Source organism: Balaenoptera ricei, chromosome 17 (assembly GCF_028023285.1).
Source record: "Balaenoptera ricei isolate mBalRic1 chromosome 17, mBalRic1.hap2, whole genome shotgun sequence".
Lineage (NCBI taxonomy): Eukaryota > Metazoa > Chordata > Mammalia > Artiodactyla > Balaenopteridae > Balaenoptera > Balaenoptera ricei.
Window position 1 is genome coordinate 38,158,724 of NC_082655.1, and position 27,270 is coordinate 38,185,993.

The window sequence follows — 27,270 nt, forward strand, 5'->3', positions numbered from 1 at the left end:
TCTCATTGTTAGTGTAACTTGTAATTCCTAATGACAGAAGGTGTTGGGCATCTTTTTGTATGCTCATTTGCCATTTATGTATCTTCTTGGACAAGATGTCTATTCAGTACTTTTCCCCATTTTTAGTTTTCTTACTGTTTATTTTTAAGGAGTTGTTCATGTGTTTTGGACACAAGTCCTTTAAAATAAGGTAGTGTTTTGCAAATATTTTCTCAGTCTGTGGCTTGTCTCTCCATTTTCCTAATGGTGTCTTTCACAGAGCAGTAGTTTTTGTTTTAATATCACCAGTCAGTTTTTGTTTTTGTTTTTTTCCAATGGATCTTGCTTTTGATGCTTTAACTCATCACCAAACTAAAGGTAACAGATTTTCTCCTATGATTTCTTCCAGAAGTTTTCTGGTTTTGCATGTTATATTAAGTTCTGTGATCTATTTCAAGTTAATTTTTGTGAAAGCCATGAGGTCTAAGTCTAGGTTGTTTTTTTTTTCATATGGCCATCCAGTTGTTCCAGCACCCTTTGTTTAAAAGATTATCCTTTCTCCATTGAGTTGCCTTTGTGCCCTTTTCAAAGATTAGTTGACTGTATTTGTGTGGGTTTGTTTCTGAGCTCTCTATTCTGTTCCATTGATTTATCACTGATATATGTATCTATTCTTTTTCCAATACTACACTGTCTTGATTACTGTAATTTTATAGAAGTCTAAAAATTGGAGTCTTCAAACTATTTTTCTTATTCATTATTGTGTTGGCTGTTTTAGGCCTTTTTCCTTTCCATATAATCTTGAGAATCATTTTGTTGACAATTACGTGTTAGCTTGCTAGAATTTTTATTGCGGTTGAATTGAAGCTATACATTAAGTTAAGAAGAAATGATATCTTAACCATATTTTGAGTCTTTTAATCCGTGAACATGAATGTCTCTCAGTTTATTTAGATCTTTGCTTTTTTTCATCAGTGCACACAGATTCTATACATATTTTGTTAGACTTAATGTGTTTTTCTGTGTGTGTGTGTGTGTGTGTGTGTGCCTTAAAGATTTTTTTAAAATTCCAAATTCCAGTTATTTATTGCTGTTATAGAGAAAGCAAATGAATATTTTATATTGCCCTTGTATCCTGTGACTTCGCTATATTCACTTATTATATAGTTCCAGGAGGTTTTTGTCGATTCTTTGAAATTTTCTAGACAGTCATGTCTATATAGGCCTTTTCAGTCAGTCACATTATCCTTTTCTTCTAGGGCCTTTTTCCTCAGTGTAAAAATGTAGTTATATTTTGACCATTAAAAAACTGAAGAAGAAATCAACAACAAATTTTTCATAACCAGACTTCTTGATAAAATAGTCAGAGCCTTTGTTTCTTCACTTCATCATATTCTCTCTCCACCTCTTATCATATTGTGGCTGAAGTATTCTCCAGCAGTACTCTTCACAGGGCAACTTTCTGGGTAGGATGAGATCATTTTAGAACTTATTTAATTTGACATGTCCATGGGTCATCAAAGTCATTCTGTAGCAGGCAGCTGGATATGCAGTTTTGAACCCCAAGGGAGAGCTCAAGCAGTTGGAGAATTAACAGGCTTTCTGCATTTGGTGGTTAAACCTTAAGCAAAAGTGAGATTGCTCAAAAAGTGTCTAAAGAATAACATCAGTTGCTGCTTCTGCCTAGACCACTTCTTAGGTCACCCTCATTTGCCTGATTAACTCCTTATCCTTCAGGAGTCATCTCAGCCATTGATTCCTCTGGAAAAGGGGAACTTTTCATGATACTCCTCCAAGGCTTTGGTCAGGCAAGTGCTCCTCTGTGCTCCCATGGTATCTGTGTTTAGCTCTGTGAGAATGCTTATCTCACTGTATTTATGTCTACTTTCTAACTTTCTCCACAAACCTGTACATTTCTCAAAGACAAAGGCTATATCTCAGCACACTGCCTTGCACACAGTAGGTACTTATAAATATTTAATCAATATTTATCAAATCAATAAACATATGTATAAAATTGCTTTATAATGGGTTTTAACTGACTTAACCCCTTATTATTCAGCATAGTGCCACAAGATTATCATCAACACAGAAAGTATCTGCATTTAAAAATAATAAGGTACATACTGGTATGTGAAGTATTTCTGGAGCAATGCTTAAGTCAAACATGTGATAAATATTTTGTTTTGGGGGTAATTGCTTGTTTTTTGCTGGCCTGACTTGGCATTTCTCTGCCCCAGAATGTCATTTGTATCAGGAGTTTCAGTAATGTAACTGCATGCTAAAATTAATATTGTTATTTTATTGTGATTCAGGCAGTCTCCTTCTAAATTGTATGTTTTGGAAGGTGATTTCTTAAAGTCATTTTATAATGTTATCATTTCTGAGTTTATACAAGTGATTTCTTTTGTTAAGTGTATATTAAAGTTTCTATTTGTTGTTAAACATGACCATAATGGAGCAGAAAAGGAGTAAGAGAAAGAAAGGATAATAAAAAGAAATTATTTTCAAAGACAAATTAGCTCTTAGTTCTATTTGTTCTAAGAACATAAGATAATACAATCATAAATCTGTTTATATGAAAGCGATTTAGAATGCAGTGACACAGTGATATGAATACTTGATATTTCCTGTTGTATGTTTCTGTCAATTTTGTGGAATCAACAAGTGTTCACTGAGCTCCTGCTATTATATGCAAGTCATTGGGGAGATTACTGAATGTAATATGTCCCTTAAGAAACATAAATGTTGCTTATATAAAAATATAACATGGCAGTGGCTATAGTATTTTAAAATATATCAGTTTTTAAAAAAAATCAGTGGCCAATAGTCTGTTTCTGAAAGGTATTGATAGTATGTTAGTAAATAAAATAACCTATTTTATGAACCTGTTTTATCTGTGTAAATCACAAATTAATGGAATTTGTCCTAGCCTTTTGTCTTTGGTGCCCTCTTGTGGATTTTTTATAAACTGCTTGTAACAACACAACAGTTTTTTTTTTTTTTTTTAATTATTATTTATTTATTTATTTATTTATTATTTTTGGGGGGGCTGTGTTGGGTCTTCGTTTCTGTGCGAGGGCTTCCTCTAGCTGCGGCGAGCGGGGGCCACTCTTCATCGCGGTGCGCGGGCCTCTCACTATCGCGGCCTCTCTTGTTGCGGAGCACAGGCTCCAGACGCGCAGGCTCAGTAGTTATGGCTCACAGGCCTAGTTGCTCCGCGGCATGTGGGATCTTCCCAGACCCGGGCTCGAACCCGTATCCTCTGCATTGGCAGGCAGATTCTCAACCACTGCGCCACCAGGGAAGCCCAACACAACAGTTTTTAAAGGTGTTATTTTTATTTTAAAATATTTGATTTTATAATCTTTATATTTTGTTAATCCTTTGACATGCTTTTGGCTGTGAGAGAAAAAAGAGAAGTCATGGTTAAGGTTGCTTTTACTTTTTAAATTTACTCTATTGTATATCAGTATTGTGCACAGGGGATGTAAGATAATCTTTTGTTTGGAAGCTTTTAATATAATGCCAGGAACTTGTACAGTCTTGCATCATGGAGCCTCTGAAGTCCTGCCCACACCCTTCTCACCATTTAGGTTTGTTGTACTGATGAACAAGTCGTTAATGACTTTCGGAGATCGTGAAAGCTTTGATGTAACTTTAAAACATGCCCATGAACGTTCAGAAAGTTAGGATGCATGAAGGCAGACGTTTCTGTTTGTTAAAGATAGGTATGTCAAAGACAGCAGCTGTATAAGCTCTTCTGCTGCTTTTGCAGTGAAGTAGAAGGACCACCTACTTATATCGGTGGGAGGAAAGTTCATTCTTTGTACAGATTTCCAGATACTGTAAGTCTTAGTAATATTTAATTGGTGAATATCAATATATTACTTTTTTCAACCTGTCAGACAATGAAACAGTGCTTAAGGATGGCAGTTTGAAGGGGAATATTTCTGATGTTTTCTCAGTAGTTCTTAGCTCAGTTGGGTTGAATATGGTACTGAATGCGACCAGAGTTAACCAGTTGATTCTACTGCGGGCTATTTCACTTGTAACACAGAAACAGTAGACACTGCAGATGTATTGAGAACAGAGGCAATGGATAAGTGCTCTCCTTTACCATATTTGGAAGTGGAATTTAAAGATAATGAATGCTCTGTTGGGTCACATCAGTAATTTCACCTTGCTATAGTAGAGAGTGCCTTTAGTTTTATGGTACACAGGGCTCTTCCATGATGTGAGGCATACAAGCAAATGTACAATAGTTCCCTTTGATTTTTGCCTTTTCTAACTCAAGAATGATTAAAATTTATTTACTGACACAGGTTAGCATGTGAGCACAACCACCAAGACCTGAGTTAGTTCTGCATGGGGAGAAAAGTAAAACCTGCCACAGGTTTCCCCAATTTTGTGCTCATTTCCTTGAAGTTGCACTGCACATGCCGTGTTGATTTCTTTTTTTAAAAAAATAATTTCTTTTTTTAAAAATATATATTTTATTTTATTTATTTATTTGGCTGCATTGGGTCTTAGTTGCAGCACGTGGGGTCTGTTGTGGCATGCGGGATTCTTCATTGAGGGGCGTGGGCTTCTCTCTAGTTGTTGCGCACAGAGCACACAGGCTCAGTTGTTGCAGCATGTGGGCTCTAGAGCGCACGAGCATGTGAGATCTTAGTTCCCGGATCAGGGATCAAACCCGCGTCCCCTGCGTTGGAAGGCGGATTCTTAACTGCTGGACCATGTTGACTTCTTATTTGACTCTTTCCCCACAAATTAATCATTAGAATTCAGTGCCTTTATCATGTGCTAAAGTGGCAAATTCCATTAAGTCATTTTTTGGTTATCAATAACTGGCATTATCTATTTTATTTTCTGTCTTCATCTACTCAGATTAGAATCTTTTACAGTTTTCTCTTTAGAGTCAGTTTGGCCTCTTTAGGTACAGAATATTGTAGTTATTTTTGATTCATTGTATTTGATGTCCAGAAAGTTTCTAGAATACGTTGTTTCTTCTTTCATGATTTCTATTAGATTGGACTTGTCATTTAAACCAGTTTGTATAGGACCTTTTCAGCGCAGATTCTAATCACCTCAAATCTAGATTTCAGTAATAACCTTCTGATTCCAGGCTCTCTTTCTTCAGTCTCCTTCTCCAATTCACCCCTTAGTTTGCAAGGTTCCCATCACTCTGTCAAGCAGTGCATGCTGGCTCCCAGTGTTTAAAGCACTCTGTAACCTGTAGGCCATTCCTTAATGCAGCCCAACTCACTTAACGCAGCCCAACTCACTTAATGCTTTCCCTTCCAGCCATAATATTTCTACCTTTGTGCTTGTTTTTCCCAATCTAGGGTGCCACTGTCTACTCTTTCCTAATTTTGGTCCTAGAAATTTTTATCTTAGAAAGATCCAGCTGTCTAAGGGGAGTAATTTAATTCTAAGGAGCAAGTGAGTCTTAAATCTGTTTTTTTTCCCATCTATCTTGGCAGCTTGTTTATTCATTGTTTGTCTTTTTGTAAGCTCAAGTTTAGTTGAATTTTATCTCTGAGAATGATGAGTTCTGGGTTGAAGGTTGAGTATGAGTCCCTTTAGGGTGGATTTTAATTTGTTTTCATCAGGCACCCTGGGTGCTTCCATACTGAGACTGCATTTGACTGATTTCTCAGCATGGGGTTCCCCAGACCATGTGGGTAATGTTAGAAAACCCAAACCCATGTCTGTACATCCTAAAGGGAAAACCCCCCCACCATCCATTCCTCATCTTTACCTATAGCCCAGGTGAGGCAGACAAGTTTATATGTCATCTCCCTTACCTGTGAGTACTTTTTTTCTTGTCTGTCCTTTCACTGAGGATGTAGACTTTCAAGATTCCCAATTTTATGTAAGAGTTTCAGTTCTACTTTAGAGAGAACCCAAAGACTCTTGTCTTCCTTTATCCTTTAAAGTGGATAACCCATCACCATCCCACCCCTCATCATCACATGGCCCCTATGGCAGCCCTAAGGTCAGATTTAGCTTATTGTCACTCTAGTTCCTAGTTGTTTGGGGCTCTTGGAGATTTCCTTTACTATCTTGAAAGCTCAGTTTTGTATTTGTAGTATGTTTTGTTACATTATTCTTTGCTGTCAGTGCCATCCCTGATTAGCGCCTCTAAAACGTTTTACAGATATCTAGACCACTATAATATTGCAACTTTTTGTATAATTGGTTCACTTATGTGTCTTAAACATTCATTTTTTTCTTGAAAAATAAATTTTTTCATGCTTTAGTAGAATGCATACCCAATAGGAGTGTCTAATTGAATCAGTGTCACTAAGATCACTGTTCTGTATTGATAATGTACTGTTATGTAATTGTATAGGTAATAAAGAAGTATTTAATATCATTTCAGGAAGAGAAAATAATTAGAATATTTCAAATTAAAAAGACACCTGTTTATCTAAGAATAGTCTATCTCATTAATGTTAGAAATGACAAATGCTTTCTAAAATGTTTGTGTTAATATCCTTTAAATCAATCAGATAGTAGCTGAATGTTTAGAAAATCCTTTAAGGTGGTAGATATTGCAAATGTAAAGATACCTAGTGCAAAGGCTCTGATTATTTCTCAGACTGTTATAGCATAAATCTGTCTTAGCAGTGGAGTAGGATTTCCTAATGATGTTTTCAAATATTTGTATTCCATGTGGATTTTATGATTCATAACCTGGATTATCGTCAGTACTCTGTTTTGCATTCCTGGCACATGATGACCACTGATTGAAAATGCTATTGTATTCCTTACTGGAATTGGCCGCTTTCTACAGTGGGGAAGCATCTGCTCTGCAGACCTTTTTCTATAAAGTATCAACATGTTTTTCTTCTGCTTTTCTCTTGTAAGGAGTAACAGAGTATATATAAATGAAGTATAACTTTGGAAAAACATTATAAATAACTGTTTTATTATGAAAATGTTAAAGTATCAAATGGAAATTTGAACAATCATCTAAAATATTAAGAATAATTTGAGTTAATGATTTAAAAAAGTAAAAAGTGTTACTGAAAAGTTTTCAACACCGTCACCAAGTTTTTAGTGTTTGATTTGCTAATTTCATAAAAAAGAACTTCTCATTCCTTCCATACTTCAGTAATTACTGTTTGGATGCCACCCTCTCATTAGTGAATTGAGTGCTCATTATCTTTTTCATTACTGTTTTTTTTTTTTACTGTCAATTTGTAAATTGGTTTAGCATCCTTTAGCAAAGTGACTATGTAAGTGAAAATAATATGCAGTGAAAACGATCCCTTCCAAACTTGATTTAGTGTTTTTATAATTTTATAGATTAAGCCAGTTATGTGCATCCAGAGGTGCAAGCTTCATTATCCCAGCATAGATTCAAGTCTAATATAGAATACAGGAAAATTTTAAAGTATTATTTCACACCAACCAGATGTTATGTTTCTTGTTAAATTTAACGGTCACAGCACTGAATCTTATAAGGATAAGAGATAAATGACTCACACATATAAAAACAGATTTAGCGTTTTGGGAATTAACTGCTTTGCAACCACGATAAAATAAGGTATTAAACTAGCAGTAGATTTTTAAGAAGAACTGATAGAAAATCAACTTTTTTCCTCCCTCCTTAGTGGAGTCTACTGAAAAGAGTAAAACCTTTTTTATTAGCTTTTTGACCAAGTGCAAATTCGTTTACTTATGTGTATGTCAGTTTCTTCATCTCTTAACTTAGCAAAATGAAACATGCTCTAGCTAACCTGTAATATAAATTAAACTAGAGTTGAGAAATAATTTAAAATTTAGAAGACTTATACAATTGGAAGTTAGATATTGGGCTTTAGAATCAAACAACCTGGTTAGAATCCTTGCCCTTCCACTTATCTGTTATATGACCTTGGACAAATTATTAAACTCATTTGAACTTCAGGTTCATCATTTACACAACGGGGACAATAATATCTCACAGAATTAATAAAAGGATTAAATAGGAGTGACCTACAAAAAGTCCTTGGTATAGTGCTTCTAACTCATTGGTGATAACTATTTTGTCATTATTCGATAAGTGATCAATTGAATAGTTCTAATTAATAGTATTACTTTCCCTCCTGAAGTTTATTTATTTATTTATTTTTAACATTTTTATTGGAGTATAATTGCTTTACAATGGTGTGTTAGTTTCTGCTTTATAACAAAGTGAATCAGTTATACATATACATATGTTCCCATATCTCTTCCCTGAAGTTTCTTTAATAGCCATTCTATGTTTTAAATAATTAGTTGGTTTAAATAAAGTTCTACAATAGAACCTTGCATAACATTCTATGCTTTAGCACTAACTCATAATGAGGGCTTTAACATTAATATAATAGATTATGTAATGAGAACAAGGCTTTGTACTGGATACCAGGAATATAACTGTTGACAAGATCTGATTACTGCCCTTATAATAGCTTTTAGAGTCTATTTAATAGATTTGGACGAGTCAAGTGTACAGACAATTAGAGTATTGTGTAATAAGTGTATGATAGGCATAAGCACAAGGTGCTATAGCAATACAAGAGTACAACACCTAATTCAGTCTTGGGATGTCTAAGTGTAGTTCTGTTGTAAAAAGAAGTTGTAATATAAAGCACCCCCATTTGTGTATATATATTCAATGTTATAGTCTTCTCATCCTTTAAGACCTAATCTAAGGGCAGTGTCCTCTGTGAGGCTTTCTTCATTTGGCAGAGGTGGAGTCAGAGGCTGTACTTTTGGTACTCCCATTGTACTTTGCCAACACTTTTCTTACAGCGTTTAACAAATTGCCTTGTAATTTATTGTTCACATGTCAGTTTCTCTTAGACTTCAGACTTCTTAAAAAAAGAAAAACGGAGCAAAACCGTTTCTTATTCATCTTTGTATCTCTAACACCTGGTTCACTCCTTGACATATTATAAGTTTACAATAAATGCTTGTTGAATGAATTAGGTAAAAATATGAATTGCTCCATTTATTAAATAAATTTTTATCAAGTACCTAATATATGCCACGTGTTCTAAGCATTGAGGGTTCATCTGTGAAAAAGAAGCTTTCTTTGCCTTTATCAAACTTGTATTATACTGGTAGAAAAGCCAGGTACAGGCTATGAAGAATATAGAAGGATAAAAGATTGATGGGGACTTCGATTTTGGATTGGTGGTCAGAAAAAGCATCACTAAGGAGGTAACATCTAAGTGGAGACCTGAGTTAAGCAGAAAATAAAACTGTCTTAAAGAAGAGCATTCTAGGCTGAGAGAACAGCCAATTTAAAAGCCCAAGGAGGAACATGCTTAGAATGCACAAGAAATAGCAAAGGAGGCCAGCCTGGCTGGAACTGGGTGAGCGAGAAGGAATGTGATAGGAGATAGGATTGGCAGATATGACTGGGCCAGATCACATTTGGCCAGGATGAAGGCTTTGGGCTTTAATGTAAGTGTGATGGGAAGCCAAGCGCAGGGTTTTGAGCAGGAGCGTAACATGATGTGATCTGTCTTCTGAAAGGATCCATCTGCCTGTTATGTGGGACACTAATGGGGGCAAGAGGGGAAGCAGTGCAAACTGCTAGGAGGCTGTTCTAATAGTCCAAGAAAAGACAGTGGCTGTGACTAGGATGGACCAAGTAATTTGTATGGGACTCTTTGGGCATAGGAGCTGGTGACATAAGCTGTTAAAACTGTAAACCTGCACCTCTAACTTAAGCATTCAAGTAGATCAAAATTTAAATTTAAGTAAGGTATATGTACTTGGTGGGATAATGGGTTAAGAAATAAAGGAACTAGTTTCTTAGTCCCAGCTCCACTTTTAAGTAGGTGTGTGACCTTGGGGAAGTCTCTTGCTTTCTCATTTTATGTATAAAATGAGGGGTTGAATTATTAAAGGTTCATGATTTTATAATTCTGTGATAAAGTAAATATATAAATGAATGCTTACTGTGTGTGGACTACTGAATGAAACACTTTAGTAGATTCAGAAGTACTATAAGGCACTCTTATCCATAGGTACTTACATTTATAAAAGATTTTATGAAACAGTTACAATATGAGATCATAAATTTAAATGCAAAAGTGTGTAATGCAGGTTTTATAAATTCTAGAAGTTTGGAAAAGAGGATAATTAATAAAGACTGAATTTGCCATAAAGGTAATGGATACTTGATCTGGAACTAGATAGGATTAATTAAAATGAATTAGAGAGGAAAGAGCATCCTGGGTAGAAAAGAAGATGTGATGTGAGCAAAGATGAAGTCTTTAATGAACATATGGGTTTATGGCAGCTGGAGACTCAGTTGAGGTCAGCCTGACTCTATTGAATGATATGTGAACAATGGGAAGATAGGATCGGCCATATAAAATAAGATAATACAGAGGACATTAAAATCTAGGCAGCTTTGTTTAGCTTTCAATGCAGGCAAGAACTGGGAGCCATTATAGATTCTTCAGTAGAAGAATATTATAATACAAGTAGTATTCAAGAAAGATTGGTATAGTATGTATACTTTGAAGAAGGGGTGAAACTACCTTATTCCTAGTAGCATGCAAGCATTTTACATACCTTTTCTCATTTAATCATCATAACACCAATGAAAGAAACTAAAGTTCAGAGAGTTTAAATAGGTTCCCTAAAGGTCTTAAGGCTACTAAGTGAGTTGAGCCAGGATTTGAACTAACATCTGTCTGATTCTAGGAGGTCAGGGTGCTCTTCCTGCAGTAACTCAGGCCTAAGGTAAGGAGGAATATACTCAGTAGCAGTGGGAATGGAAAAGAAGAGATGGAGCTGAGAGAGAATTTTTTGAAGAAGAACTTGTTGACTGATAGCATATAGGGTGTGAGAGAAAATAAACCGAAAAAGACATTGCAGTTTTACTCTGTTAGCTAATGAAGATGACTGTGCTTTGTAGTGGTTATTGTCGGGGATGGAGGCAGACTGGAGGGGCCAAGGAGATGGATGAAATGATCTCGTTTGAGAATGTTGAGTTTTAAACATCATTAAGCATTTAAGTAGTAAGTAAAGTCAGAAAGATGTCAGGATTTGAGAGTCCTCAATATATTAGATAGTTGAATGCATAAGAATGAAGAAGTCTTCTAAAAGAAGAGGAGCTCATGAAAGGAGAGCAGAAGACTTTGAGATATAATGCTGAATTTATCCTGTAGGTTGAGGATGAGGAGGGCTATCAAACAGCTGAGAACAACATGGCTGCTCCTGTTCTCCAGTATTTGCATTTTGACCTCTGTCAGAACTTAGGTTTGGTTTGTTTGTTTCTACTTAAAGTGGAATAGATATAAATTAATTTCAGTACATGATCAAGTTTTTCTAAATAGCACATTGCTTGGTTTCTCAAACAGAATTTGTTAGTTTAGTTTTATGGCCCTATTCCAGTTTATCTTTTGGTGAATGTTCTAAAGAGCATTTTTTGGTTCATACTTATATTACTGACTTGATTCTTCTGTGAATTTACATTTAAAAGCCAATGGCTAGGATATGGCAACAAAAGAGAAAAAACATAAATTGGAGTTCATCAAAATGAAAAGCTTTGGTGTATCAAAGAAACTATCAAGAGAGTGAAAAGACAACCTACAGAATGGAGAGAAATATTTGCAAATCATATATCTGATAAGCGATTAATATCCAGAACATAAAGTGAACTTCTTCAGCTCAACGACAACAAAAAACAATCTGTAACAACAATGGGCAAAGGACTTGAATAGACATTTCTCCAAAGAAGATACACAAGTGGCCAATAAGCACATGAAAAGATGCTCAATATCACTAGTTATTAGGGAAATGCAAATCAAACCACAATGAGATACCACACATCCATTAGGATGTCTGTTCTCAAAAAAAAAAAAAAGAGGGAAAATAACAAGTGTTGGTGAGGATGTGGATAAGTTGGAACCCTGTACACTGTTGGAATATAAAATGGTGTGGCCAATGCAGGAAACATTTTGACAGTTCCCCCCAAAATTGAGAACTACCGTTTGATATAAATTGCACTCCTAGGCATACACCCAAAAGGATTGAAAGCAGGGACTCAAATACAGATCTTCCTTAAATTATGATGAGGTTACGTCCCGATAAGTTCATCTTTAGTTGAAAATACCGTTAAGTTGAAAATGTATATAATACACCTAACCTACCGAAAAACATAGCTTAGTCTAGCCTACCTTAAATGTGCTCAGAACGCTTAAATTAACCTACGGTTTGACAAAATCATCGAACACAAAGCCTATTTTATAATAGAGTGGAATCTCACATAATTCCTTGAATACTATACTGAAAGTGAAGCACAGAATGGTTGTATGGGTACAGAATTGTTGTAAATGTATGGGTTGTTTACATCCCTGATCACATGGCTGACTGGGAGCTGCAGCTTGCTGCTGTTGCCCAGCATCACGAGAGTATCGTACTGTGTATTGCTAGCCCAGGAAAAGTTCAAAATTCAAAGTACGGTTTCTACTGAATGTGTATCTCGTTTGTACTGTTGTAATGTTGAAAAATCCTAAGTCGGACCATCATAAGTCGGGGACCATCTATCTGTAGATACTTATATACCAGTGTTCAGAACATTATTCATAATAACCAAAAGGTGTAAACACCTTAATGTCCATTAACAAATGAATGGGTAAACAAAAGGTGTGTGTGTGTGTGTGTGTGTGTGTGTACATGCAATGGAATATCATTCAGTCTTAAAAAGGAATGAGATTCTGACATCTGGTCCAACACGGATGAACCTTGAAAACATGCTAAGTGAAATAAGCCAGACACAAAAGACGCAAAGGCATGCTTCTACTTTTATGAGGTACCTAGAATAGGTGAATTCATAGTAACAGAAAGTAGAATAGAGGTTACCAGGGATTGGGTGAAGGAAGTAATAAGGAGTTAGTTTTTGATGGGTACAGAATTTCTGTTTGAGATAATGAAAAATTTCTCGAAAAGGGTATTGATGATGATTGGACAAAACTGTGGATGTACTTAATGCCACAGAACTGTGCACTGAAAAATGATCAAAATGGTAAATTTTATGTTATGTATATTTATCATAATTTTTAAAAAGCTAATGGCTTTTGTACAAAGTTATAAACATTATTAAAGCTGTTATAATAGTGCCAACATGTTCTGTCTTTAATGTGCTCTCTTTTATTTGTTTATTTTGTTATACATTCTTTGTTAATAATCTTCCTGTCTTAATCCTTATTTTAAGAACAGCTAGCAGCCTGCTATTTCATCAATTTCTGTTGCTTGAGCTTTAATTACCTAAAGCTTTAGGTTATTTTGGATAACTTTTGGGTCTTATGGTAACACTGTATTTATGTCCCTACATTAAAATTAGTAGTGATAGTAGTATTTTTCATTATTAAAATATAATATGTTCATAGTATTGTATGATATCCATCTATGTTAGAAAAGTCTTCCTTCACTGCAGTGTTTTGTTTGCAGGATGAAGATGAGCTGGATTCCCACACCATGGTGAAGACTAGCTCGGAAAGCGTGGGCACCATGAGGGCCACAAGCACGATGAGTGAAGGGGCCCAGACCATGATTGAACACAATAGCACAATGTTAGAATCTGACTTGGGGACCATGGTTATAAACAGTGAGGATGAGGAAGAAGAAGATGGAACTATGAAAAGTATGTGGCTTTTTTTCCCATTGAGTATTAATTTTCTGTTTTGAAAGTATACTTCTATAGAAACCAGGATAGTTCTGTGTTGCTTGTTATAGCCAGTTGTGGAAAATTTTGTTTCTTGGCTTTATTTAACAGTGAAAGGAATATGGCACAAGTGAATTTTCAAAAATTCTTTTAATATAGCAGAAAGCAGCACATCTTTAACTTAGTGTTACGGAACTTTTTTCTGTTGAAGGATGCTAACCCATAATTTAATTTGTAAAGTATTTTTTGAGATAAAAAGATAGCGTTCCTAACATTTACTCTTCCAATTAAAAACGTGAACCTAAAATTCTGTTCCAAATAATACAACATAATATTATATCACGTTGTCTAAGTTATCAGTTAAGCTGCAGTGACAGAGGGGAGCAAGCCAAGGGAAGAAATAAGGGCTAAGGTGGGAAAAGAAGAAACACTAGAAAGAAGAATCAAGAGACAGGGATACTCATGCAGAAAAATCAGTTCAGTGCATGTTTACTACTGCTTGTCCTGTGCTAGGCACAGTGCCAGGTGCGCTGCAGGGCTGAAATGACGATTAAGGCGTTCTCTCTGATCTCCGTTGCTTACAGAGTGATGAAGACCGAGATACTTTCACAGGCTAGCATTTCTTTTTGTATAAATATGGCTCTTTAAGATTGCAGTTAACAATGTAGGACATTGTGATTTTTCAGTTATAGGCAAAAGCAGATTAATTACCTCCTGATACCTACTGACCATTTTCTTCCCCCTACCACTCTAGTCATGTATGGTCAATGTCAAAGTCTAAGCACAAAGCTGTTTTTCACTACACAGAACTACTTCTCCACGGCACAAAAGCAGTAGTACATGACTTCTTGCATTGTAGAGCCTAGAAAGTTATAAAGAGTCAAATGATTTGCTGATAGGGTAAAATGGATATAGGTAGGAATTTCCTCTCTGACATTTTTGTTTTCTTTTTGCCTACCCCTTTCTTTTTGCTACTCCCCCTGTGAGTCTGCTTGATAAGTCTTACCTCATAGCTTCAAGTCATTTGGCTCACTGCCGTTGCTTTCTTCACATTTCTTAGTATACATAGCCCATTATGGCTGTATACTTTGAAAGAGAGCGCCACGAAGCGCAAGATGAAAACAGATTGCCACATAGTTAATCCTGGGTGGGAAGGGGGAGAGGGATGTGAATTTTTTTTATCTCCACGCTGATAGGTTTCTTGAGCCTTTGCCCTGAAAAGCAGTCTAAGACTTGGATTCCTAGCTGGGCATATTACTAGAATAGGGCTTCTGCATCTGTAACATGCTCACCCAACTACATTGAATGGTCTTGTGGCCTCCAAAGCTAGCTAGTGTTAGGGTACAAGTCATATGCCTTGTAGATCAGAAAGACAGATAAGATCATTTACAACACATTTCCCATCAGCATGTAGCACCACTTTTCCGCAGCTGATAAAATTCTTTTAGTCAAGTGTTATGATTCTTAACAGACCAGTTAGAAGATCACTGAGTGCTTTGTTCTATCTTTAGAGAGCTACTGCATTTCCTATGAAACTACATAAACAACTTTTTCCATGTAGTCAATATAGTTGAACATCAGCATTTAAACAGTGGTTTAAAAATGAGTATTTATGGAATCGAATTCATGTTAGATTGTTATATTTCAAGGAAGAGATATGTGATAATGATTTATCAGACCTCATGCTTTAAAATTATAGCACAGATTTCCACATATTTCATGTAATGACTTTCAGCTTTGACAGCCACAGAAATCATTCAATTTATGTCATAATTTTATGTCCTAAGTATGATTCTTTGGGTCACAGAGATTTTATTGAAAGCTCATTTTTAAAATGAGCAGATAGTGGTTTACGTAGTTGTTTTATATGCTTTATTTATTTAATTTTTATTTTTCTAATTATTTTTTATTGGGCTATAGTTGCTTTACAATGTTGTGTTAGCTTCTACTGCACAGCAAAATGAATCAGCCATACATATACATATATCCTCTCCATTTAGGACCCTACAGTGCATTAAGTAGAGTTCCCTGTGGTGGTTTTATATGCTTTAGCAAGTTTTAAATCCCATGAGACAACTTCCTTTGTATTTTAAGTTTCCATCATTTAGACATCATTCTGTTATAATGTGGGACTTCCGTGTTCCCAAAGATCGAACCAAATGATGTTAGTGTAACCCCCCAGGTTTTGTCATACTGTAGTATAGCAATAGTATAGAGTGTAAAGAAGTTACTGAGGCAGAACTTACTTTCCGTGAAACCACATAATTACTTTTAGTTTTAGTTTTGTGTTTCCTCATGATCTAAATCTTCTTTAAAACGTCTTAGATGCGTTGGTATGAGCTCTTAGGTTATGTTACATTAGTGGAAGCCCCATTTGCTAATGTGTCTTTAGCATTTTTCTTCCCTGAAAGTATTTTTATATATTTTTTTGTTCCCTAAAAGATTATAGCATTATTTTTAATTTTCTAAAATCTCTAGAATGTTATACTGTGTGCTGAATATTCTGATTTCCATCACCTTTTCCTTTGGAGTTTCAAAAGAGTTGCCTGATTTAATATTCTTGTCAGTTTAAATTATGTTTGCATACTTTTTTATACCTTTATCCGTGAAGCTAGAAATTACAGACCTGTTTTCCTTACCTCTGAAAAGTGTGGTGATTTAACTCTAGGAAGCAAAATTATTATTATTTTTTAAAATTAATTAATTAATTTATTTATTTTTTGGCCGCGTTGGGTCTTCGTTGCTGTGCACGGGCTTTCTCTAGTTGCGGTAAGTGGGGGCTGCTCTTTGTGGCGGTGTGCGAGCTTCTCTTTTTTGTGGGGCACTGGCTCTAGGCACGCAGGCTGCAGTAGTTGTGGCTCGCGGGCTCAGTAGTTGTGGCTCGTGGGCTCTAGAGCACAGGCTCAGTAGTTGTGGTGCACGGGCTTAGTTGCTCTGCGGCATGTGGGATCTTCCCGGGCCAGGGCTCGAACCCATGTCCCCTGTATTGGCAGGTGGATTCTTAACCACTGTGCCACCAGGGAAGTGCCTAGGAAGCAAAATTATTAAAAGAGCTTTTGAAGGGAAATGGAGTAAAATGACAAGAAATATTTAAAATTTTATCTGTTTTTTAAAAAACGGGCATAGACCTGGAGAGCATGTCCAAAGAACTCTCCAAACTTATTTTCAGCAATGATGGCATTATTTTTACCATCTCTCTCCCACTCCCCCTCTTCCCATTCCCATTTCCCTGGGATCTCATTACCCATGTAATGTCCAGGCTTCAGCTTGGTAACCCAGGTCTTTCACAATCTGGCATCAGCCAATATTTACACATGGAACTCTACTTCCTTATATATTATACTTTATCCAGAGTAGTCTAGGCCAGTTGGAATTGTGAGGTATAAGCAGGTTGGTTGTCATTAAGGAAATCAACATTTAGGATTTTTTATCCTGAAGGAATAGATTAGGACCAGGTCAGGGATCCATTGTCATTAAATTGATGAGTTAGTAGAGATTATTTCTTTGTGGGTAACTCTGGAAGAGCAGTTGTTTGAGCAAAGAAAAAACTGGGGCCTTTTACCTTGTTCAGATCTGCTCTGTTTCTATGGTGGAACTTTCTAGCCTTCCAGAGCTGGAGCTGGATTGGTAGCTGTAGTTGCCCTAAGGGGAAACTATCTCTGTTAGTATTTAAGGAAGTGCCACACTCTCCAGTCAGGTTAGCAGCTCTGTTTCATGGTTTCAGCTAATCTCCATGTGCCCGCTATGTCAGTTTGTCCTTCCAACAACTTGGGAAGCTGGAGCATCTGGAGAGCCCAGCCCTGCTTCCCTCGTGCATTGAAGGAGACCTGATCTTCCTGGGACTGGGAGTGGAGGTACTGAGCCATCCAGCAGCTCTGGTCTCTTCCTTCATAGGGCAGACTCTTGCTTGTACCTTTCTCTGCCTCCTCCAAAACCTTGCTCCATCTCTCTTTATCCAGCACGATAGCCAGAGAGGTTCTATAGAGAATAATGATCTCCAAAATGAAGAGAATACCACAAACATGAATACAAGACATTTGAATGGCAAGGTGAGGAAATGGTAAGGGAGCACTCAGCTGATTTGATATCTCCTGGCTAGGAGTATGATCAGTAATGTGTTGAGATAACTTGCAGGTGAGAGAACTGTATTCCACTGTTTGTGAAGTTTAATGTCTTTTTGAGAAAATGAGGAAAGTGCCATGTAAGCATGAAAGAGTTAATTTTTATTTATTTATTTATTTATTATTTTTAGAAAAGAGAATAAAAGGTAAATTTCTCAGGTTATAGCTATCATTAATTGTGTGTCTAGTATGGGCCAAACATTGTGCTTGGGACTTTGCATACATTATCTCATTAACTTCGCACAAGGACTCTGTAAAGTAACATTGTCACTATCATTTGCCACTAAGGAAACTGAGACTTGGGAATGTGAAGTGACTTGTCAGAGATTTCATAGCAAGTAAGTGGTGGACCCAATATACAGACCCAGGTTTGACCCCCAAATCACATCATTACTGTGGGCCGGTGAGCTTGACATCCCCTTGGGCAGAAGTCTAGAACATTTGTGAGTCCTTTAGGAAAGGAGACCTGAGTCATTATAAGTTAGCATAGGTTACTGGGAACAAACCATATCAGAATAATTTGATTTCTTTTTTTGATAACATTGCTAAACCCCTAGATCAGAGAAACTGCTAGGTTTGGATATTGTGTTTTATGATTTGGGGAGAGTATTTGACAAGATCTTTGATGATATCCTTGTAGGCACTATGTAGTATGACCTAGCTGATGGTTCTGTTATGAGGGTTGAACAGTTACACACTTAGAGGCTTATATCAGTTGGGGTTTATTGGAGGACAGAAACTAGGCGTTTTAAACATAAAAAGATTTAAGTCAGAGGTGTGGCTCTTAACAAAATCAGTGGAAAGTTTGGAGGAGAGGGCTGTGTAGGCTAGGCCTCCAGGAACGACTCCCACACTACCACAAAAGTGAGCCTTATAGAACTACTACTACTGCAGTCAGGAAGGTAGTGAATCCAGAGGCTGCCATGGGCACTAATGAGTTCAGTAATACAGATTGAGATCAATCCCTGTTGCTCTTCAGGGATGAGAAAGCCACCACTGAGACTGCAGCCACCTATTAGCACCTGTGAGTCTGGTGACTGGATGCTGGAATGCTGCTGTAAAAAAAACCCTTGTCTGCATAGCTGTGCTGCCCAGAGGAAGTAGCTGAGGTAGCAGGCTCATGGTCTCCTCCTCACTTCCTGCTTTCCCAGTTGTGAGAAAGTACACTTAGCTAGGACTCTAGGTGCAGAGTGTTCTAGGAAATGCAGCATTTAGCTTTCTAGCCTGCACAATCAGAAGGCTCACCAGAGGCAATGGCAGTGGTTGCTAAATTTCAGTCAACTGTGGTGTTTAATAACAGATTGCTGTCAATGAAAAGATTTCTCATTGTGTGACATAGGGCCAAGGTCTCAGCCCTAGCTAGCTCAACATTGTTGTACAGAAATTTGGATGAAGCTGTAGAATGAAAGTCCATTAGAATTACAAATGACATTAAGTGGAGGAAAAGAAAAGTACATTCTAAGGCAGAATCAGGAGCTTAAGAGGCCTCCTCAGGTTGGAGCAGTAGGCTTGATTTACGAGATAAACCCTGCTCTTGGCTCCAGCTAACTCACCTCACAAGTGTACATCATAGCAGTAGCCCCGTAGAGATGCTGGCTCTGCAGACGAGAGCAGGGCCTGTGCATCTCTATTTAACGAAAAAACTAAAATATCAAAACAATAAAACGCTACAAGTACTTCTGAGGTGCAGCTAGGACTGATAACCACTTTTTAGAACGAGGAAATAAGCAACTTTACTGTACTGTCAGTACCTAGAACTCACCTGTTGTATTTAGGAAGGATGGAGACACAGTAGAGCACATTCAGCAGACAGTAAGCCAGATGGTGAAGTAGATGGAGACCATGTTATATTAAGAATGGGTAGAGGGAGGGGGGACCTTCAAGATGGCGGAGGAGTAACATGTGGAGATCACCTTCCTCCCCACAAATACATGAGAAATACATCTACATGTGGAACAACTCCTACAGAACACTCCTGAATGCTGGCAGAAGACCTCAGACTTCCCAAAAGGTAAGAAAATCCCCACATACCTGGGTAGGGCAAAAGAAAAAACAGAGACAAAGGAATAGGGACGGGACCTGCACTTCTGGGAGGGATCTGTGAAGGAGGAAAAGTTTCCACATACTAGGAAGCCCCTTCACTGGTGGAGACGGGGGGTTGGGCGGGAGTGGGGGAAAGCTTCGGAGCCACGGAGGAGAGCGCAGCAACGGGTGCAGAGGGCAAAGTGGAGAGATTCCCGCACAGATGATCAGTGCTGACCTGCACTCACCATCCTGAGAGGCTTGTCTGCTCACCCGCTGGGGTGGGCAGGGGCTGGGAGCTGAGGCTCGGGCTTTGGAGGTCAGATCCCAGGGAGAGGACTGGGGTTGGCTGCGTGAACAGAGCCTGAAGGGGGCTAGCGCACCACAGCTAGCTGGGAGGGAGTCCGGGAAAAGCTCTGGACCTGCCTAAGAGGCAAGAGACCATTGTTTCAGGGTGCATGAGGAGAGGGGATTCCTTCCCTGTCTGCCCACAGAAGGCAGAGTGCCTCCTAAACGAGCTCCAGAGACGGGCGTGAGCCATGGCTATCAGCTCGGACAACAGAGAGCGCATGAAACGCTAACACTGCTGCTGCAGCCACCAAGAATCCTGTGTAAAAGCACAGGTCACTATCCATACGCCCCCGCTCCCTGGAGCCTGTGCAGCCCACCACTGCCAGGGTCCCACGATCCAGGGACAACTTCCCCGGGAGAACACATAGCGCACCTCAGGCTGTTGCAATGTCACGCTGGCCTCTGCCGCAGCAGGCTCGCCCTGCATTCCAATTATAACTACCGTACCCCTCCCTCCCCACAGCCTAAGTGAGCCAGAGCCCCCTAATCAGCCGCTGCTTTAACCCCGGCCTGTCTGGGTGGGAACAGAAGCCTGAGGGCAACTTACATGCAGAGGCAGGGCCAAAACCAAAGCTGAACCCCAGGAGCTGTGTGAACAAAGAAGAGAAGGGGAAATCTTTCCATGCAGCCTCAGGAGCAGCGGATTAAATTCCCAGTCAGGTACCCTGCATCTGTGGAATACCTGTGTCTACTAAGTTCACAGACACCCCAAAACACACCACCAAATACAGCCCTGCCCACCAGAAAGAGGATCCAGCCCCACCCACCAGAACACAGGAACCAGTCCCCTCCACCAGGAAGCCTACACAACCCACTGAACCAACCTTACCCACTGGGGGCAGACACCAAAAACAACGGGAACTATGAACCTGTAGCCTGCAAAACAGAGACCCCAAACACAGTAAGTAAGCAAAATGGGAAGACAGAGAAATACGCAGCAGATGAAGGAGCAAGGTAAAAACGTACCAGACCAAACAAATGAAGAGGAAATACACAGTCTACCTGAAAAAAAATTCAGAGTAATGATAGTACAGATGATCCAAAATCTTGGAAATAGAATGTAGAAAATACAGGACACATTTAACAAGGACCTAGAAGACCCAAAGAGCAAACAAACAATGATGAACAACACAATAAATGAAATTAAAAATTCTCTAGAAGGAATCAATAGCAGAATCACTGAGGCAGAAGAACGGATACGTGACCTGAAAGATAAAATAGTGGAAATAACTACCGCACAGCAGAATAAAGAAAAGAGAATGAAAAGAATTGAGGACAGTCTCAGAGACCTCTGGGACAACATGAAATGCACCAGCATTCGAATTATAGGGGTCCCAGAAGAAGAAGAGAAAAAGAAAGGATCTGAGAAAATATTTGAAGAGATTACAGTTGAAAACTTCCCTAACATGGGAAAGGAAATATTCAATCAAGTCCAGGAAGCTCAGAGAGTCCCATACAGGATAAATCCAAGGAGAAATGCCAAGGCACATACTAATCAAAGTATAAAAAATTAATTACAAAGAAAAAATATTAAAAGCAGCACGGGAAAAGCAACAAATAACATACAAGGGAATCCTCATAAGGTTAACAGCTGATCTTTCAGCAGAAACTCTGCAAGCCAGAAGGGAGTGGCAGGACATATTTAAAGTGATGAAAGGGAAAAACCTACAACCAAGATTACTCTACCCAGCAAGGATCTCATTCAGACTCGATGGAGAAATTAAAACCTTTACAGACAAGCAAAAGCTAAGAGAATTCAGCACCACCAAACCAGCATTACAACAAGTGCTAAAGGAACTTCTCTAGGCAGGAAACACAGGAGAAGGAAAAGACCTACAATAACAAACCCAAAACAATTAAGAAAACGGTAATAGGGACATACATATCGATAACTACCTTAAATGTAAATGTTTTCAATGCTCCAACTAAAAGACATGGACTGGATGAATGGATACAAAAACAAGGCCCATGTATATGCTGTCTACAAGAGACCCACTTCAGACCTAGGGACACATACAGACTGAAAGTGAGGGTATGGAGAAAGATATTCCATGCAAATGGAAATCAAAAGAAAGCTGGAGTAGCAATTCTCATATCAAAGTCGACTTTAAAATAAAGACTATTACAAGAGACAAAGAAGGACACTACATAATGATCAAGGGATCAATCCAAGAAGAAGATATAACAGTTGTAAATATTTATGCACCCAACATAGGAGCACCTCAATACATAAGGCAAATGCTAACAGCTATAAAGGGGAAATTGACAGTAACACAATAATAGTAGGGGACTTTAACACCCCATTTGCACCAATGGACAGATCATGCAAAATGAAAATAAATAAGGAAGCGCAAGCTTTAAATGACACATTAAACAAGATGGACTTAATTGATATTTATAGGACATTCCATCCAAAAACAACAGAATACACTTTCTTCTCAAGTGCTCATGGAACATCCTCCAGGATAGATCATATCTTAGGTCACAAATCAAGCCTTGGTAAATTTAAGAAAATGGAAATCGTATGAAATATCTTTTCCGACCACAACACTATGAGACTAGATGTCAATTACAGGAAAAAATCTGTAAGACATACAAACACATGAAGGGTAAACAATACACTACTAAATAACCAAGAGATCACTGAAGAAATTAAAGAGGAAATCCAAAAATACCTAGAAACAAATGACAGTGAAAACACAACGACCCAAAACCTATGGGATGCAGCAAAAGCAGTTATAAGAGGGAAGTTTATGGTAATACAGTCCCACCTCAAGAAACAAGAAATATCTCAAATAAACAACCTAACCTTACACCTAAAGCAATTAGAGAAAGAAGAACAAAAAAACCCCCAAAGTTAGCAGAAGGAAAGGAATCATAAAGATCCGAGCAGAAATAAATGAAACAGAAACAAAGGAAACAACAGCAAAGATCAATAAAACTAAAAGCTGGTTCTTTGAGAAGATAAACAAAATTGATAAACCATTAGCCACACTCATAAAGAAAAAAAGGGAGAAGACTCAAAACAACAGAATTAGAAATGAAAAAGAAGAAGTAACAACTGACACTGCAGAAATATAAAGGATCATGAGATATTACTGCATGCAAACTATATGCCAATAAATGGACAACCTGGAAGAAATGGACAAATTCTTAGAAAAGCACAACCTTCTGAGACTGAACCAGGAAGAAATAGAAAATATGAACAGACCAATCACAAAAAACATTGTGAAATTGAAACTGTGATTAAAAATCTTCCAACAAATAAAAGCCCAGGACCAGATGGCTTCACAGGCGAATTCTAGCAAACATTTAGAGAAGAGCTAACACCTATCCTTCTCAAACTCTTCCAAAATATAGCAGAGGGAGGAACACTACCAAACTCATTCTACGAGGCCACCATCACCCTGATACCAAAATCAGGCAAAGATGTCACAGAAAAAGAAAACTACAGGCCAATATCACTGAAGAACATAGATGCAAAAATCCTCAACAAAATACTAGCAAACAGAATCCAACAGCACATTAAAATGATCATACACCATGATCAAGTGGGGTTTATCCCAGTAATGCAAGGATTCTTCGATATATGCAAATCAATGTGATACACCATATTAACAAATTGAGAGAGAAAAACCATATGATCATCTCAATAGATGCAGAAAAAGCTTTTGACAAAATTCAACACCCATTTATGATAAAACCCTCCAGAAAGTAGGCATAGAGGGAACCTACCTCAACATAATAAAGGACATATATGACAAACCCACAGCCAACATCGTCCTCAACGGTGAAAAACTGTAACCATTTCCACTAAGATCAGGAGCAAGACAAGGTTGCCCACTCTCACCACTATTATTCAACATAGTTTGGGAAGTTTTATCCACAACAATCAGAGAAGAAAAAGAAATAAAAGGAATCCAAATTGGAAAAGAAGAAGTAAAGCTGTCACTGTTTGCAGATGACATGATACTATACATAGAGAATCCTGAAGATGCTACCAGAAAACTACTAGAGCTAGTCAATGAATTTGGTAAAGTAGCAGGATACAAAATTAATGCACAGAAATCTCTTGCATTCCTATACACTAATGATGAAAAATCTGAAAGAGTAATTAAGGAAACACCCCCATTCACCGTTGCAACAAAAAGAATAAAATACCTAGGAATAAACCTACCTAAGGAGACAAAAGACCTGTATGCAGAAACCATAAGACACTGATGAAAGAAATTAAAGATGATACAAACCGATGAAGAGATATACCGTGTTCTTGGATTGGAAGAATCAACATTGTGAAAATGACTCTACTACCCAAAGCAATCTACAGATTCAATGCAATCCCTATCAAACTACCAATGGCATTTTTCACAGAACTAGAACAAAATATTTCACAATTTGTATGGAAACACAAAAGACCCCGAATAGCCAAAGCAATCTTGAGAAGGAAAAACGCAGCTGGAGGAATCAGGCTCCCAGACTTCAGACTATACTACAAAGCTACAGTTATCAAGACAGTATGGTACTGGCACAAAAACAGAAATATAGATCAATGGAACAGGATAGAAAGCCCAGAGATAAACCCACTCACATATGGTCACCTTATTTTTGATAAAGGAGGCAAGAATATGCAATGGAGCAAAGACAGCCTCTTCAATAAGTGGTGCTGGGAAAACTGGACAGCTACATGTAAAATGATGAAATTAGAACACTCCCTAACACCATACACAAAAATAAACTCAAAATGGATTAAAGACCTAAATGTAAGACCAGACACTATAAAACTCTTAGAGGAAAACATAGGCAGAACACTCTATGGCATAAATCACAGCAAGATCCTTTTTGACCCACCTCCTAGAGAAATGGAAATAAAAATAAACAAATGTGACCTAATGAAACTTAAAAGCTTTTGCACAGCAAAGGAAACCATAAACAAAAACAAAAGACACCCCTCAGAATGGGAGAAAGTATTTGCAAACAAAGCAACTGACAAAGGATTAATCTCTGAAATATATAAGCAGCTCATGCAGCTCAATATCAAAAAAGCAAACAACCCAATCCAAAAATGGGCGGAAGATCTAAATAGACATTTTTCCCAAGAAGTTATACAGATTGCCAACAAACACATGAAAGGATGCTCAACATCACTAATCATTAGAGAAATGCAAATCAAAACTATGATGAGGTATCACCGCACACCAGTCAGAATGGCCATCGTCAAAAAATCTACAAACAATAAATGCTGGAGAGGATGTGGAGAAAAGGGAACCTTCTTGCACTGTTGGTGGGAATGTAAATTGGTACAGCCACTATGGAGAACAGTATGGAGCTTCCTTCAAAAACTAAAAATAGAAGTACCATATGCCCTAGCCATCCCACTACTGGGCATATACCCTGCGAAAACCATAATTCAAAAAGAGTCATGTACCACAGTGTTCACTGCATCACTATTTACAATAGCCAGGACATGGAAGCAACCTAGGTGTCCATCGAGAGATGAATGGATAAAGAAGATGTGGCACATATATACAATGGAATATTACTTAGCCATAAAAAGAAACGAAATTGAATTATTTGTAGTGAGGTGGATGGACCTAGAAACTGTCATACTGAGTGAAGTAAGTCAGAAAGAGAACAAGAAATACTGTATGCTAACATATATGTTATCTAAAAAAAGAAAAGAAAAAATGGTTCTTATGAACCTAGGAGCAGGGCAGGAATAAAAATGCAGACGTAGAGAATGGACTTTAGGACACGTGGACGGGGAAGGGTAAGCTGGGACGAAGTGAGAGATAGCATTGACATATATACACTACCAAATGTAAAATAGCTAGCTAGTGCGAAGTAGCTACGTAGCACAGGGAGGTCAACTCGGTGCTTTGTGACCACCTAGAGGGGTGGGATAGGGAGGGTGGGAGGGAGGGGTTATGGGGATATATGTATACATACAGCTGATTCACTTTGTGATACAGCAGCAACTAACACAACATTGTAAAGCCATTATACTCCAATAAAGATGTTAAAAAATAAATGAATGAGTAGAGGAATGACCCATATCTAAATATTTTAATTTTATTTTGTTTATTTACATTAACTTATAACTATTCATCAATTATCAAATATTAGATAAAGTAATTTTAATTGAATATGTATTTTTTAGATTTTTCTTTGTATATGCCTATAATACATGGTGATTTTTAAAATATGTCACACTTTATTGTTTTATTTTGGACAGCACATATATGTAGGTTCACTTAATTAGTAAGTAAATTAGTAAATTAGGTTCTGCTTTAGGTTTTTACGATTTATCCTAGAAATAGATATTAGATTGAGTTAGGAAGTGTTCAGGAGAAATATCAAGAAAGGAAGACTGACCATCAGGTATTCCTACTCTCCAGTTCATCTAATGCCTCTGGACACAACTGTAAGTATGACACCATTTGCTCCGAGCAACAGCTTCCACGTCCTGTTCGTTGCTTCGTAACATCTTCTCTTCCAACTCTGGTTCAGATCTTTTCCTTCCTTCTTCCTCCCAAAACCTGTTTCAGCAAAGTGTCAAATATGCAGGTGTGAAAATGCTTAATGATGTTTTATCTTCTTGAAATATTTACATTTTTTCCCCAAAACTACAAAGCTTTGAGCCAAAGGAGTAAGTAGCTAAGGATGGAATTTCAGGTGCCAAGAAGCAATTAGCCAGGTTAGGGGAGTGTGTACGTAGATCACTTTCCTACTTCTCCAGAGGTCTTACTCTTCTTTCATGAAAAATTGTTATATGCCTCTTTAAGATTAATTTTGCCAGTGACATGGCAATCAAAGTGACAATAGTAAACTACAGGTCCCACTTGCAGCTGGGTGCAAATGCCCAGCATATTACTGGGCAATTAGAAACTCTTCATTTTCCTCTGCAGACTACTAGGTGTCCAGCTAAGGTGTGGCTACAATGGTTTGGAGTTACCTGTGGGTATTGAATATGGTCTGTTCTTCTGTGTGCTTTTGATCTGTGGAATGTTCAGTGGTATGTGACCCAGCTCGAGCCAATTAGTGTAGGTATTTTGGTCGTAGGATACCTCTTTTACCAGCACAGAGCACGGACAAGCATGTAAAGGTTAGTCTTGTACAAATGGAAATCAGTCTTTC

The 27,270-nt window shown here is 37.7% G+C and overlaps 2 protein-coding genes across 2 annotated transcripts in view; both read left to right on the forward strand.

Moving 5' to 3' along the window:
• STK3 (serine/threonine kinase 3) overlaps nucleotides 1–27,270 on the forward strand; it is a 315,279-nt gene that overhangs the window by 207,114 nt on the left and 80,895 nt on the right. Inside the window, exon 9 of the mRNA XM_059901561.1 lies at nucleotides 13,429–13,621. Within this exon, the coding sequence (XP_059757544.1) occupies nucleotides 13,429–13,621 (193 nt within the window). The remainder of the gene's footprint in view (nucleotides 1–13,428; nucleotides 13,622–27,270) is intronic.
• Nucleotides 14,006–27,270, forward strand: part of RPL30 (ribosomal protein L30) — a 451,366-nt gene continuing 438,101 nt past the window's right edge. Inside the window, exon 1 of the mRNA XM_059901563.1 lies at nucleotides 14,006–14,016. The gene's annotated coding sequence lies outside the window, so the exon portion shown is untranslated. The remainder of the gene's footprint in view (nucleotides 14,017–27,270) is intronic.